The sequence below is a fragment of the Mus caroli genome, unplaced genomic scaffold (genome assembly GCF_978045245.1).
Source record: "Mus caroli unplaced genomic scaffold, Mus_caroli_1 scaffold_12, whole genome shotgun sequence".
Classification (NCBI taxonomy): domain Eukaryota; kingdom Metazoa; phylum Chordata; class Mammalia; order Rodentia; family Muridae; genus Mus; species Mus caroli.
The window spans coordinates 104,151,926-104,167,324 of record NW_028227267.1 but is presented as its reverse complement, the minus strand read 5'-3'; the positions used below and the strand labels follow the sequence as shown (position 1 = coordinate 104,167,324).

General features: G+C 45.6%; 1 protein-coding gene across 1 annotated transcript; it reads right to left on the bottom strand.

Annotated features, from left to right (window-relative positions):
* Positions 1–2,614: 2,614 nt before the first annotated feature.
* LOC110311355 (uncharacterized) lies at positions 2,615–12,053 on the bottom strand. The gene is given in 4 exon segments (XM_085828873.1): positions 2,615–2,635; positions 5,149–6,876; positions 6,941–8,687; positions 8,689–12,053. Coding segments are annotated over 4 exon segments (6,861 nt in total).
* Between the last annotated feature and the right edge of the window lie 3,346 nt (positions 12,054–15,399).

The following is a 15,399-nucleotide window of genomic DNA, read 5'->3' as shown; positions in this document are numbered from 1 at the left end:
CTCTGGCTAATTGTGGGGCTGTGGGTGTAGGGGAAGGGTGGGTGGTGCAGGGAGAGAGCCCATGTCTGGCCAGAGTTCCTGTGCTCTGGGCAGGTTGACGAGAGAGGACTCCCGGACACTTTCTACTTGGCCCTGGGTGGGCATCTGGCTGTGTGAAACCACTGACCCCACACAGCTGGAAGGGAGTGGAAAAGGGGCACCCCCCCCAACAACCCCCTGTACCAGAGAACCCAGGGCAACACTCTCTTCTTGGTCCTGAGGATATGGGAAGAGGACAGAGGGAGAGTGGTTCCCACGCAGTCAAGAGTCCTTAGTCCAGTCGGTGGCTGGAGTGTAGGAAGGCCTTCTGACTGTAGATTAGGCACGGCTCTTTAGGAGAAAGCCTACCCCATTGTCCAAGCACAGTGGGCCTTGATGAACAGAGACAGTCTATGGTTTTAGAGCTTTATTGTAGAAACGCAGGGGAAAGAGAAAAGGTAAAAAGAAAGAAACTGGCCATGGCCATGTGGAGAGATGAAGAGAGGGAAAGAGAGAAAAGAGCTAGAGAATAAAAAAGGTGAAAGCTTAGAGAGAGGTAAAAGCAGAGAGAGAGAGAGAGAGAGAGAGAGAGAGAGAGAGAGAGAGAGAGAGAGAGAGAGAGAGAGAGAGAGAGAGAGAGAGAGAAAGAGAGAGAGAGAGAAGGAGATCGAGAGTAAAGTAATAGCTTAAGCCAAGCAGCTGCTCTTATAGTGGGCTTGTTATCTTGCTGTTGCTAGGTAACTGGGAGGCGTCTAGCTTGAAGGTCAAAAGCTTGGGACATGGTCTACATGACTGTTAGCTACAAGCCTCTCCTGTGGGGACTGTGGGGGCGGTAACTTTGACAGGATCCAGGGATCCAGGAGACATGAGGGAACGCCTTCTGTCCCATGTAGGTGAAAATTACCACCACCAGGACCTACCAGGGTTCCACCTCTCAACTGGACTGGACACCAAGCTGTCTGTGCATAACCCATTTCCCGATGGCTGCTATGCTCCCTATCTAACATCATAGACTCTAATCGTCTTGAACAATGAACCTCAAATTAAATGCTTTCTTCTATAAATTTCTGTGGTTGTGGTGTAACATCAAGGCAATAGAAAAGAGCCTAAGATACTAGGGTGTTTGTAAGAAACTAGAGGACTAGCATTTGACAACATAGTTATAAGAGACATTACAGTTTATAATTCAAATAAATATAAATTAAAATTTATTTATTTAATATAAAACATGAATGTTATTTTAGGTCCTTTGAATTATTTTTATTTCTATTTTTTCAACTATTTAGTGTCTAAACAAATTATATTTGAGAAGTTTAATTATTTTTAAAGAATTATTTTTATTTTTAAATTTTTATGTGTATACTTGACCCCTGAAGATAGAGGAAGCCATTCTTCTAAAGTGGAGTTGGACTTTTAGAGACAGTACTGAGAACTGAACTGTAGTCCTCTGGAAGATCACCAGATGTGCTTAACTGCTGAGCTATAGCTCAGGTCTAAACATTCTTCATTTTTAAATTTAATATATTGGTTTTTATTTATTCACTTTAAATCCAGCTCACTGCCTGTCTCTCAGTCACCCCCTCTTACAATCCTTTCCTTATCTCCCACTCCCCTTTTTTTCTGAGTGTGTAGAGTTCCCCTGGTTATCTCCCCACACTTTTACTTTAAGAATCAGTAAGGCTAGGAGCTTCCTTTCCCAGTGAGTCCAGCTAGTACAACACATCCCAAAGACAGGCAAGTTTTAAAGGCAGAAGACTGGGAATCTCTGGACCTTTGTTAATTTGCCATCAAGTCTGTTTATATGATTATCTCCAAGATCTGTCTGAGTGACTTTTTTGAGCTTCTAAGACATGTCTAACTTGCATGACATCAGCTGATTTCACCTACTTTTGTCATTTGCTTACCAACTGTTTTATTATTAATTTCCTTTTCTTACCTGCTGCAACTGGAACCTAATATTTATTGGTATTCTCAACTTACCAAGTTACTCTTAGAAATTTTTGTGTATTGCATAATAATGAACCAATTATAGGGTCTTTAATCATATCTGTCATGTCATGTTTGAAGCAACATATTTGTATGTTCCAAGAAGGTAAGCATTTCTCTTAGTAACCATGACTCAGACCATCATATACTCATTGAAAAAAAGAAAGATGACAATTTGAGAAAACATTAAATTAGCTATGTTGTGAGTAGGTTTGATGGTCTAGTGTGCTTGACCAGACTTTCCCTCAACTATGATACATAAGTACAATTATGTATGATAATTTATGATTAAGTCTCCAAAATTTATGATTTCCTTGGATGATACCTAAACATGTATGGTGCCTTTTTTTGTATAACAAATAGTATTAAACAGGCAACCTCAGGAGGTAGGAGGTTGGGGGGAACCTCTAGAAGGCACCAGAGACCTGGGAAGTGAAAGACTCAGAAATCAGAAGGCGAGACCTTAGATGAAATGTCCGACAGTAAGTAGAGGGAACTTATAGAGTCCACCTCCAGCTAAGACTGGACCTCAAATGAGGGAAGGGGCCATCCCACAGCCACAGCTCTGAACCATAATTTTTCCTGTCTTGTCTCTTTTTCTAGGGAAACTCTACTTCTTTGAAATAAGTCCCTATTCTAATTTCTTATCATTTTTCTGTGTGTCTGTTGTACTGCATCTAGTTATAGTTGATTGTGTAAACACAAATGGTGAATAAATATTACTGGTCAGTGTGAATAAGACTGACTACAACACACATGAATAAACAAAACACCATCTCCAATGAACAATAACTGCTTGTCTTCAGGGGAAGGTCTGACCCCAAAAGTACCTGTGTATTATTGGTATAATATTAATAATGGGTGCAATCCTATACAGATTTTATTCAGGAAACCACAGCTGAAGTGACTTTATGACTACTATGACCATGCATTTTCAGAATCCTTCAGTGTCATTATCATCAGCTATTATATTCATTTTACATTCGGTTCTGTTTTGCTGCCAAGATTTTAAAAAGAGTATTATAGATAATCCATCTATTTCTCATAACAGCTTTTGTGTGAAGGTAAAGCTAACATGATACTGATCATTTAGTACTTATAATTAACTAGAAACTACATATAAGTTTATTAAGTTTTGAAGTTTTTCTTCAAAGATTTCATGCATATATACAATGCATCTTTATCTTATCCACTTCTCGAAGTCTCTCAAAAAAACAAACGTATCTCTATATCTCTTCCAAATTAACACCTTCTATCCTTTTTTTTTTTTTTTTTCGGTTTTCCTTCTTTATTTTCAGTTTTTTTAAATTAGGTATTTTCTTCATTTACCTTTCAAATGCTGTCCCAAAAGTCCCACATACCCTCTCCCCCAACACTCCCCTACCCACCCACTCCCAATTCTTGGCCCTGGCATTCCCCTGTACTGAGGCATATAAAGTTTGCAAGACCAGTGGCCTCTCTTCCCAGTGATGGCCGACTAGGCCATCTTCTGCTACATATGGAGCTAGAGACATGAGCTCCAGGGGGTACTGGTTAGTTCATATTGTTGTTCCACCTAAAGGGTTGCAGAATTCTTTAGTTCCTTGGGTACTTTCTCTAGCTCCTCCATTGGGGGCCCTATGTTCCAACCAATAGCTGACTTTGAGCATCCACTTCTGTGTTTGCGAGGCACCTGCACAGCCTCACAAGACACAGCAATATCAGGGTCCTTTCAACAAAATCTTGCTGGCATATGCAATGGTGTCAGCGTTTGGAGGCTGATTATGGGATGGATCACTGGATATGGCAGTCTCTAGATGGTCCATCCTTTCATCTCAGCTCAAAACTTTGTCTTTGTAACTCCTTCCATGGGTGTTTTGTTCCCAATTCTAAGAAGGGGCAAAGTGTCCACACTTTGATCTTCTTTCTTCTTGAGTTTCATGTGTTTTGAAAATTGAATCTTGGGTATTCTAAGTTTCTGGGCTAATATCCACTTATCAGTGAGTACATATTATGTGTGTTCTTTTGTGATTGGGTTACCTTACTGAGGATGATACCCTCGAGGTCCATCCATTTGCCTAGGAATTGCATAAATTCATTCTTTTTAATAGATGAGTAGTACTCCATTGTGTAAATGTACCATATTTTCTGTATCCATTACTCTGTTAAGGGACATCTGGGTTCTTTCCAGCTTCTGGCTATTATAAATAAGGCTGCTATGAACATACTAGAGTATGTGTCCTTCTTACAGTTGGAACATCTTCTGGATATATGCCCAGGAGAGGTATTGCGGGATCCTCCATACTATGTCCAGACTATGTCCAATTTTCTGAGGAACCTCCAGATTGATTTCCAGAGTGGTTGTACAAGCTTCCAATGCCACCAACAAATGGAGGAGTGTTCCTCTTTCTCCACATCCTCACCAGCTTCTGAGGTTACCTGAATTTTTTATCTTAGCCATTCTGACTGGTGTGAATTGGAATCTCAGGGTTGTTTTCATTGGCATTTCCCTGATGATTAAGGATACTGAACATTTTTTCAGGTGCTTCTCAGTCATTCGGTATTCCTCAGGTGAGAATTCTTTTTTTAGCTCTGAGCACCATTTTTTAATGGGGTTATTTGATTTTCTGCAGTCCACCTGAAAGACCCCCATAGGGAGACCCTCACTCAAGTCTCGGGACCGTCGCACACCCAGTAGGACACTGAGACCGGATCTTGTGATCGCACGAGGAATTTTATTGGAAGCAAGACAGAACGAGACAAGACGAGAGCTCAGGCCAGCATGCTGGGGTCGAGACTCATGCTCCAAGCAGGAGTAGAGGAGTTTCGACCCCGGCCTGAAGTTTTACAGAGCTTTTAAAGAAAAAAAACCACAAACCAGGGGAAGGGAGGGGAAATCATAAATTTTTTCAACAATTAGATCATGTGCTACCTTAGGCAATGCTTCTGGGGCGTTGAGACATTCCACAGAGGTCGTTGGAACATTATGATTGTTCCAGGAAAGGTAAGGTATGTTCCGGGAGTGGCTGAGGCCTGAGGACCAGGTGTCTATGACTCAAGTGTTTATGATCTTAACAGGCTACTAGGAATTTTCCACTCTTCATTCCCCACTTCTTTTTGTGAAAAGCTCTAATCTTAGAGCTAGACACTATCTTCTTGCAAAACCTGGTACTGCTGCCGCAGGACCATTACCTGAACAGCACTTACTCTTTCTTTTACAAAGGTCACTAGCCTATTGAGAATACACGGTCCAAAAGTGAGTAAGAGCATAAGAATTATTAAGGGCCCAGCTATAGTAGAGAGAAGGGTAGCAAACCATGGCGACTTATTAAACCAACTTTCAAACCATCCTTGTCTGTCTTCTCTTTCTTTTTTACGCATATCTAAGCGTTCTCTAAGCTTGGCCATAGAATCCCTGATCACTCCTGAATGATCAACATAAAAGCAACATTCTTCTTTTAGGGCAGCACAGAGTCCTCCTTCTTTGAGGAATAACAAGTCCAGTCCCCTCCTGTTTTGTAATACTACTTCGGACAGGGAAGTTAAAGATTCTTCTAATTTGGTTATAGACTGTTCTATAGCTCCAAGATCAATATCCATAGCTGCACGTAATTCTTCATAATATTGGGGGGTCTGAATCAAAGCAGTGGTACCTGTACCTACTCCAGCGGCTATTCCTAGTCCTAAAAGTACTGCCAAGGTTAAGGTGATGGGTTCTCTCTTCCAGCGGACTCGGTGATCAAACTCATCTATAAAGGAGCTGTCATCATGATACAGGAGTCTAGGAACAAGTTGAACCAGAATGCAGAAATCTTTGGAACCATTAAAAACAGAAGTAGACACACAAGGAGTGAGACCTGTATTGCAAGCCCATACTGTGTCCACGGGGGGCACTAAATACTGACCACTTTCACTAGTCTGGACGCCCTGGGTCTGGTTACAAAGGTGCCGTTTGTCACGAGGCACCTGGCCTAAACAAAGTCCACTTCCTGAGACTGCTGCCAGAGTCAACTTCCTGTTTTCCCCCCAAGGACATTGAGAGTGGTCTGAAGTTTTATTATAAGTCCTGATCTGAGCAATTCCTTCATAATAAGGGGGGCTAGAGGCATAGCACAACCAGCAAGACCGAGTAATGTTGGGATTAGTACGATTGAGGACCAGGAATGCCCCTTGTACTAGGCTAAACAGGCGATTCTCAGTGTCTGGGGGCCTGGGAGTGGTTGGAACCCGATCTAAGGAAGGAGTGTGAATCTTGGCTAAATTGTCTGATGGAGTAGGTCTAGGAAGCGGTACTGAGGGCTTTTCGGCTAGAACAGGGTTAGGTCCTACTGGTTGGGCTGGGGGGCTACTGAGGCTCAAACGAACCATGACTGATGACCCAGGCTCTCCGTTATAGTCATAAAAAACTACTCCCCATCGCATGCCCCTTATCCATGCCTTGGTGTCATGATTTTTTCCTGTGTCTGTAAATTTGATCAGTATTCTATCTAGATCATCAGAGCGACAGTCAGTTCTTCCATACAGTTCCATTATGGCATGCGGTCCAGGCCCTGAGTTTTGGAAAGTGAACTCAGCCTTATCAGGAGCATGACCACTAGCCCATTTCCAATCACCATCATTGGAAGTAACACAACTCCACTGGCCACAATAAGAGGAGGCTAGCCCTCCACATAAGGACCGCTTACCGTGCTCTGGGCAGCAATAGAACCCATAGCTTCTTACTAAATTAGGGGGAGTGCTTCTAGCAGCTGGAATGATCTGCTTGAGGCAGAAGGCTAGATCTGGCCACCACGTCCCTGGTGGTGCTGTTTTGGAGGTGGTATACAAGACCTGATCCGAATCAGGACCGAGAACTTGCCAAGTTAGAATCAGAGGTTGGTGTGGGTTGTGGTCCTTTAGGCCCAGGGTGACTCTTGCGACGCAAGCGAAGCTTAAGAGGATTGTCAGTAGCTGCCACCGTCCAGCTGTCTTCATGGCTGCCTTTATCCTGGCTAGGAGCCTTCTTGACATGGGAGGCGTGAATCCAGGTGGCGATTCCGTCTACCTTTACTGCCGTGGGGGTTAACAGCAGTACCAGGTATGGTCCTTTCCACCGAGGCTCAAGAGTGCCGGCTCGATGTCGTCTGACAAGGACCGAATCTCCAACCTGGAACCCGTGGGGCACTGCTGTAGTCCCCGGTACATAGGCTTCTTTGATCTGGTCCCAGATCTGTGTTCTGACAACTTCTAAGGCCTTTAAATGAGTAAATAGAGCGGAGGGTGAGGAAGAGTCAGCACAGGGATCCAATATCCCACCAGACTCGGTCAAGGGGGGCGGTCCCCCATACAGGATTTCATAAGGGGTGAGACCGAAACGTCCAGGTGTGTTTCGGACTCTAAGGAGCGCAAAGGGAAGGAGGGTCACCCAGTCTTTACCGCCGGTCTCAATAGCTAATTTAGTTAGGGTCTCTTTTAAGGTCCTATTCATTCTCTCTACCTGTCCTGAGCTCTGGGGTCTATAAGCACAATGTAACTTCCAATCAGTCCCCAATTGTGAGGCCAGTCCCTGACTTACCTGGGCAACAAAAGCAGGTCCATTATCTGAACCAATTACCTTAGGAATTCCAAACCGTGGCAGAATCTCTTCGAGGATCTTCTTGGCCACTACCTGAGCGGTCTCAGCTTTAGTGGGGAAGGCTTCTACCCACCCAGAGAAGGTATCTATGAACACTAGTATATATTTGTTACCATACAGTCCTGGTTTAACCTCTGTAAAGTCTACTTCCAAGTAGACTCCCGGCCTGTCCCCACGCTGGCGTTTTCCTTGCGGCAGGCAAGGCCGAGCTGCATTAGTGAGGGCACAGGCAGTGCAGGATTCAGTAACTTCTCTTATTATGGCCTTAAGTCTCAAGATATAATAGTTGGAGGACCGGATCAGTTGGATCAGTTTGTCTGGGCCTAGATGGGTCAGTTGATGCAGTTTTTGAACATATTTCTTTCCTTCTTCTGTAGGCAGGATAATTCGTCCATCTAAGGTTTGTGCTAACCCATGGAAGTGAAATTCTCGGGCCTTGCTGTGGCAAACCATTGATTCTACATCCCGCAGGTCTTGATCTGAGTAGGTGTAACTGGGACCGATGGGGAGAGGGGGGTCGGGCAATACCGTTTTTTTTTTCTGTTCTACTAAAATCTGTGCTCCCTGGGCCGCCTGTTTCGCAGCTGCATCAGCCCTCTGATTCCCTTGAGATACCGAATCGAGTCCCCTTTGGTGGCCCAAGCAGTGGATAATGGCTACTTTCTTGGGCAGATGTATAGCCTCAAGGAGGGCAAGAATTTCTTCCTTGTTTTTAATATCTTTACCAGCCGAGGTGAGCAGTCCCCTTTGTTTGTAGATGGCCCCATGGATGTGGGCTGTGGCAAATGCATAGCGGCTATCAGTGTAAATATTGATTGCCTTACCTTCAGCCATCTGTAGTGCCTGGGTCAACGCCAGGAGCTCGGCCTTCTGAGCTGAAGTCCCTTCCGGAAGGCTACTTGCCCAAATTACCTGCTTTCCGTCTACCACTGCCGCTCCTGCTCTCCTTTTTCCCTCCACCACGAAGCTGCTGCCATCTGTGTACCAATTTGGCACACCCGGCCATGGTTGGTCAGTCAGATCTTTTCTTGTTCCAGCTTCTTCAGCCAACACATCGGCACACCGATGTACAGGAACAGAGTCATCCACCAAGGGTGGCAGGATTGAGGATGGCAGGTGGAGCAAAAGTCACTCGATCATTTAACAACAAGCTCTGGTAGTGGGTCATTCGGGCATTAGTCATCCACCGGTCAGGGGGCTGTCGTACAATACTCTCCAGAGCATGGGGAGCAATTATAGTCACATGCTGACCCAGAGTAAGCTTATCAGCGTCTTTAACAAGCAGGGCTACTGCAGCAATGGCTTTCAGGCAAGAGGGCCAACCGCTGGCAACTGGGTCTAGCTTTTTAGATAGGTAGGCCACCGGCCGCTTCCAGGGCCCCAGAGTCTGAGTCAAAACTCCGCGGGCTACTCCAGCCCGCTCATCAACATATAGGGTGAAAGGCTTAGTCAAATCTGGCAGAGCCAGAGCGGGGGCTGCAAGCAGGGCTGCCTTTATGCTGTCAAAGGCTTTTTGGTGTTCCTCAGTCCAGGTGAAAGGGACTTTTTCCTTAGTAAGTGGATATAGAGGGGCTGCCAGTGTTGCGAACCCTGGTATCCAGAGTCTGCAAAAGCCTGCCGTCCCCAGAAACTCACGTACTTGGCGCGGGGTGGTGGGGGTTGGGATCAGCATCACAGTCTTTTTTCGAGCCTCGGTGAGCCATCGCTTTCCTTCTCGAAGAGTGTATCCTAGGTAGGTCACCTTGGGGCGACATAGCTGAGCTTTCTTAGCCGATACCCGGTACCCCAACTCACCCAATTCATTCAGGAGCTTCTTGGTTCCATCAAGGCACAGTTCCTGAGTTGAGGCTGCAACCAGTAAGTCATCTACATACTGTAAGAGAGAAATCTGAGGGTTCTGCGCCCTAAAAGGCGCAAGGTCACGGTGGAGTGCTTCATCAAAAAGAGTAGGGGAGTTTTTGAATCCCTGGGGCAACCTTGTCCAGGTTAGCTGGCCCGTGTGTCCTCCTTCTGGGTCCCTCCACTCAAAAGCGAACAATGGCTGGCTGTTAGGGTGTAATCGAAGGCAGAAAAAGGCATCTTTTAAGTCTAGAACAGTGTACCAAGTCCGCTCTGGCGGGAGGGAACTTAGTAGGTTATAAGGATTTGGGACGGTAGGGTGAATGTCCTGCACCCTCTTGTTAACTTCTCTCAAATCTTGCACTGGTCGATAATCATTAGTCCCAGGCTTCCACACCGGCAGGAGAGGAGTGTTCCAAGGGGATTGGCAAGGCACTAGAATTCCTTGTTTCAACAGTCTCTGTATATGTGGCCGGATGCCTTCTTTAGCTTCCCTACTCATAGGGTATTGTCTGACCGAAACAGGGGAGGCATCAGCTTTTAATTCTACCACGACCGGTGGTACTTGTTTGGCTAACCCCATCCCTGGTTGCTCAGCCCAGACTCCGGAAAAAGCGGATAGCCATTCAGTGTCTGGCAATTTCTTGGGACCCTGCTCATGGAGGCGATACTCTTCTTCTAAATTTAGAACCAAACACGCTATAGGGGTCTCTCCCCAGGTGACTTCTGGCCCCTTTGAGGTGAACTGGACTTGAGCCTTAAGTTTGGTCAACAAGTCTCGTCCTAAAAGGGGCGCAGGGCACTCGGGAATCACAAGAAAAGAGTGAGTTACTTGATTTTTTCCTACTTCCAAAACTCTCTTAGTAGTCCAGGGGTAAAATTTACTGCCAGTAGCTCCTATTACCATAGTCTTCTTACTTCCTAATTGTCCTAACGGTTTAGTCAAGACTGAATGTTCTGCTCCCGTGTCTATTAAAAAATTAACAGGAGTCCCCTCCACAGAGAGTGTTACCCTAGGCTCGGGGAGGGGATCCGAGCCCCGACTCCCCTAATCTTCTCCCAAAGTCAACACCTTGGGTTCTCTTGGCTTCTTTTTGGGGCAATCTCTGGCCCAATGTCCTTTCTCTTTACAGTAAGCACACTGGTCTTTTTCAAGTGGAAGTCTCTGTTCTCCTGGAGGTCTTCTCGCCCTGTTGCCCAGGTACCCTGACTGTCCTTTCTCTGACTTTCTTTCACCTACTACTGCGGCCAAAATCCTAGTCAAGTTTCTCTCCTGGCGGCGATCACGCCGATTCTCTCTTTCTTCTATCTCCTTCTTTTCTCTCTCTTGTTTCTCTTCCTCTGTCTCTCTCTTGTGATACACTTTCTCAGCTTCCTTTACTAAATCCTGTAAAGTATAATCTTGGAGCCCCTCTAATCTCTGTAACTTTTTCTTGATATCGGAGGCTGACTGACCAATGAAAGCCATAGCCACGGCTGCTTTTTGTCCCTCTGAGGAGGGATCAAACGGTGTATACTTCCTGTAAGCCTCCATTAGTCGTTCTAAGAAAACAGAGGGCGGCTCCACTGGACCCTGAAGAACCTCTTTTACCTTGGCCAAATTGGTGGGTCGCCGTGCGGCCCCTTTGAGCCCCGCCACTAGAGTCCGGCGATAGACCGTGAGACGCTCCCTACCTTCCGCAGTGTTGTAATCCCAGTTAGGATGGGTCAAGGGGAAGGTTTCATTTATAAGATTGGGGAGGTTAGTGGGGGTCCCATCTTGTCCTGGAACATTCTTTCTGGCTTCCAGCAGGATCCTTTCTCTCTCCTCCGTGGTGAAGAGAACCTGTAAAAGTTGCTGGCAATCATCCCAAGTGGGCTGGTGGGAAAACATTAGGGACTCGAGAAGCCCAGTCAAGCCCAAGGGATTCTCTGAAAAGGAAGGGTGATTAGTCTTCCAATTGTACAGATCAGCTGATGAGAAAGGCCAATACTGCAATGGGGCAAGCTTGTCGGGGCCCGGTGGGGGGCCACCAACATAGGCACGTAGGGGTAAGGTGACAGTGGAATCAGGTCCATGTCCCCCCTCCGGACTACGACCTCTCCGGCTCCGTGTCCCAGCCGCAGGCCCTACTGCTCCGTCTCTCTCAGACGGTGGCGGGGCCTGGGCAGGGGGTGCAGATGGCCGTGGTAGAGGGTAAGGGGGCGGCTGCGACTCTGCCCACGGAAGGTCCTCGATCTCGGGGTAGATCTTCGGGGGTGTCGAAGGACCAGCCGAGGGTCGGGCTGGCTTGGGTTTGGTTTCTGCGACTGCCACCGTCATCCCGGAGGGCCCCACAGCCCAAGGCTTAACCCAAGGTGGTGGATTCTGGACCAGGTCCTGCCAGACGATGATATAGGGGACCTGGTCAGGATGTCCTCCTACTTCCTGAAAAACAAGGCGCTTGACAGCAAAAATAAGAGGCAGGTTAAAGGCTCCCTCCGGTGGCCAACCTACTCCGAAGGTCGGCCATTCGGAGGAACAAAAAGTCTGCCAGGGTCCCTTCTTAACATCTACTGACAGATTGTGGGCCCTAGTCCTTACTTCAGTCCAGTGATCAAGAGTCAAAGTCAAAGGGGTCGTCACTGTCTGTCCCATTTCGAGCTCAACAACACACACAATAAAAGCAGACACAAATACAAGAGAAAAGAGAAACCAAAACCGACGTCGACCTTGTGTCGACCAAAGGCACTGAAAAGAGTCAGTCGGCCTAGAATCAGGACGCTGACACAGATCGTCAAGGAGAAGGACTATCTCCTGACTATTCCCACGGGGGTCCACCAAGCGTCCCTGGTCCTCCCCCTGTCCTCCTGGGACGTCTCCCAGGGCGAACGGACGGTGGACACCTGGGTACGTCTACCCTTGTCCACACCACTCTCTCTCCCAGAGCGTAGTCTCACTGAGCGTCAGCAAAAACCGAAACTGCGATCGCACCAGATTCCTAAACAGAATACAGACACAGTACTGGGACAAAAACAGAGATTCTTACCTCTAAGTGGGTCTAGGACCCCTGGGTGGTCGCGCAAATCCCGGACGAGCCCCCAAATGAAAGACCCCCGTAGGGAGACCCTCACTCAAGTCTCGGGACCGTCGCGCACCCAGTAGGACACTGAGACCAGATCTTGTGATCGCACGAGGAATTTTATTGGAAGCAAGACAGAACGAGACAGGACGAGAGCTCAGGCCAGCATGCTGGGGTCGAGACTCATGCTCCAAGCAGGAGTAGAGGAGTTTCGACCCCGGCCTGAAGTTTTACAGAGCTTTTAAAGAAAAAAACCACAAACCAGGGGAAGGGAGGGGAAATCATAAATTTTTTCAACAATTAGATCATGTGCTACCTTAGGCAATGCTTCTGGGGTGTTGAGACATTCCACAGAGGTCGTTGGAACATTATGATTGTTCCAGGAAAGGTAAGGTATGTTCCTGGAGTGGCTGAGGCCTGAGGACCAGGTGTCTATGACTCAAGTGTTTATGATCTTAACAGGCTACTAGGAATTTTCCACTCTTCACACCTTCTTGCGTTCTTTATATATATTGGATATTAGTCCCCTATAATAAGGTTTTCCTTCTTATTAGAGTTTCCCATATGCTCTTATGAATAAGGTCATCTACTTGGGTATGGAGAACCAACTAGTAGTAGAAACTTTCGTGTGATTCTACACGCACACAAACACACACACACACACACAAACACACAAACACACACACAAATTATTTTCTTTCTTCTATCAGTCATAAAATACAAATAACTATTCACTGAGAAACAGGGCCTGATAATTTCCTCCCATTAATGTTGACATTTTTTTTTTACTAGATATTTTCTTTATTTACATTTCAAATGTTAACCCCTTTCATGGTTATCCCTCCGAAAACCACATATATTCTCTACCACGAACACTCCAGTGAAGTCTGCTTGACAGGCCGAGAAGCCTGGAAGCACTCAGGAGGCATAGAGTTTCAAAAGGAACTCATCTCCTGGAGCTTTGGCGATCGTATTAACCCATATACTCATACCCTATCCCTATGTTAGTCTAGTGTATGGATCCACGTGCTCTCTTTTAGCATTATTTTATTATAAGTGTCTTTTAAGATTGAATTCTGACATAGCTAAAGCCTCCCACCAGTGTTCCAATGTTCCAGAAGCAGAGGAGCTTGGAATCCAGTAGGAATGCAGTAAGGAAGTTACCTATTCAGTAACTAATTAAGCATTACAAAAGACAGAGCCAGCATCTCAGGGCTGGTCTGCAGAGTGTTTACTAAGGACAGCAGCCAGCCTCACCAGAACAAAGGAATACACAATTTGCATAGCTAATAGGTGTGCTTACCATGAAATAGCTAGGGAATCCCACTGAGATAGAAATCTTCAGTACAGGCTTCATTACATATTAGAAGCAAGTTGCTGAATTCTTCTGACAAATGGAGATTCTCCACAGATACTTAAAAGTTACACTCATACAAGAAATTATCAGGGCCCAGGAAATAGGGGGGTTGTGGTATTGCAGTATTCATGAGAAGGTCTGCTAGAACAGAACCCCTGGTGGTGGGCTTAACAATAGACTAGCTTTACACCTGGCTCCCTTCTTAGTGGCAGTGGCCTGGTCCCCGCCTTCTTTTGATGTATACATTCCTTTTGTATTGTGTCACTGTAACTTGGTGAAAGTATCTTGCCTGGTTTCTTGTTATTCTTCTGTATAAAAAGTTTGATGCTCGACTTGATAAATTACATTCAGATTCTACACAATCTCCTATGTGCTTCTGTCATTCCCGCTGACTCCTTGCCCACCTACAACTGAAGACGTATAGCAAAGTAAAAACAAAATTCGAGGCTTTTAGGCCCAGGCTTGGGAGTGTGGTCTTTGTGGCTTAGTGCTCCAGGTGCTGGTCATAAAACGGATAGCGACATTCCTTCCTCCACCCACCAGCTTCCTGGGTTCAAAGAGTGTTCATTCAAAGAAAGTCACCCTGACCTACCCTGACCATTGCTGGAACCTGTAATGCAAATGTGCTATCATTAGGGGCTCTTAGAAACTGTCTTGAGAAATAACCCTCACAATTACCAAGTATTCCTTGTGACATTTGTGACTTTACACTTCCTTGTGACTCTTAACTGGTATTTTTGGTATTTTCCAACAACGACCACCCACCTCCTTGAGTTGTGGTTTCTTCCTTTAAATACCCCCTTATCCAGGTGGGACAGTCTATTGATGGTCTTTCCTTCAGTCTCTGCTCCACATTTTGTCTCTGTAACTCTTCGCATGGATATTTTGTTCCTCCTTCTAAGAAGGACCAAATTATCTACACTTTGGTCTTCCTTCTTTTTGATCTTCATATGGTCTGTGAATTGTATCTTGGTTATTCCAAGCTTCTGGGATAATATCCACTTATCAGTGAGTGCATATCATGTGTGTTCTTTTGTGATTGGGTTAACTCACTCAGGATTATATTATGACATTTTCTGTATCCATTCCTTTGTTGAGGAACATCTGTGTTGTTTCCAGAGCCTTGCTATAATAAATAAGGCTGCTATGAACATAGTGGGGCACATGTCCTTATAACATGTTGGAGCATCTTCTGTGTATATGCCCAGGAGTGATAGTGCTGGGTCCTCAAGTAGTAGTATTTCCAATTTTCTGAAGAATCACAAAATGATTTCCAGAGTGCTTGTATCAGCTTGCAGTCCTACCAGCAATGGAGGAATGTTCCTTTTCCCCACATCCTTGGCAGAAATTTTGTCACCTAAGTTTTTTATTTTAGACCTTCTGACTGGTGTGAGGTAGAATATCAGGGTTGTTTTGATTTGCATTTCCTTGATGACTAAGGATGTTGAAGATTTCTTTAGGTGCTTCTCAGCCATTTGTTATTCCTCAGTTGAGAATTATTTGCTTAGCTCTGTACCCAATTTTTAAATAGGGTTATTTGGTTTTTTGAAGTCTAACTTCTTGAG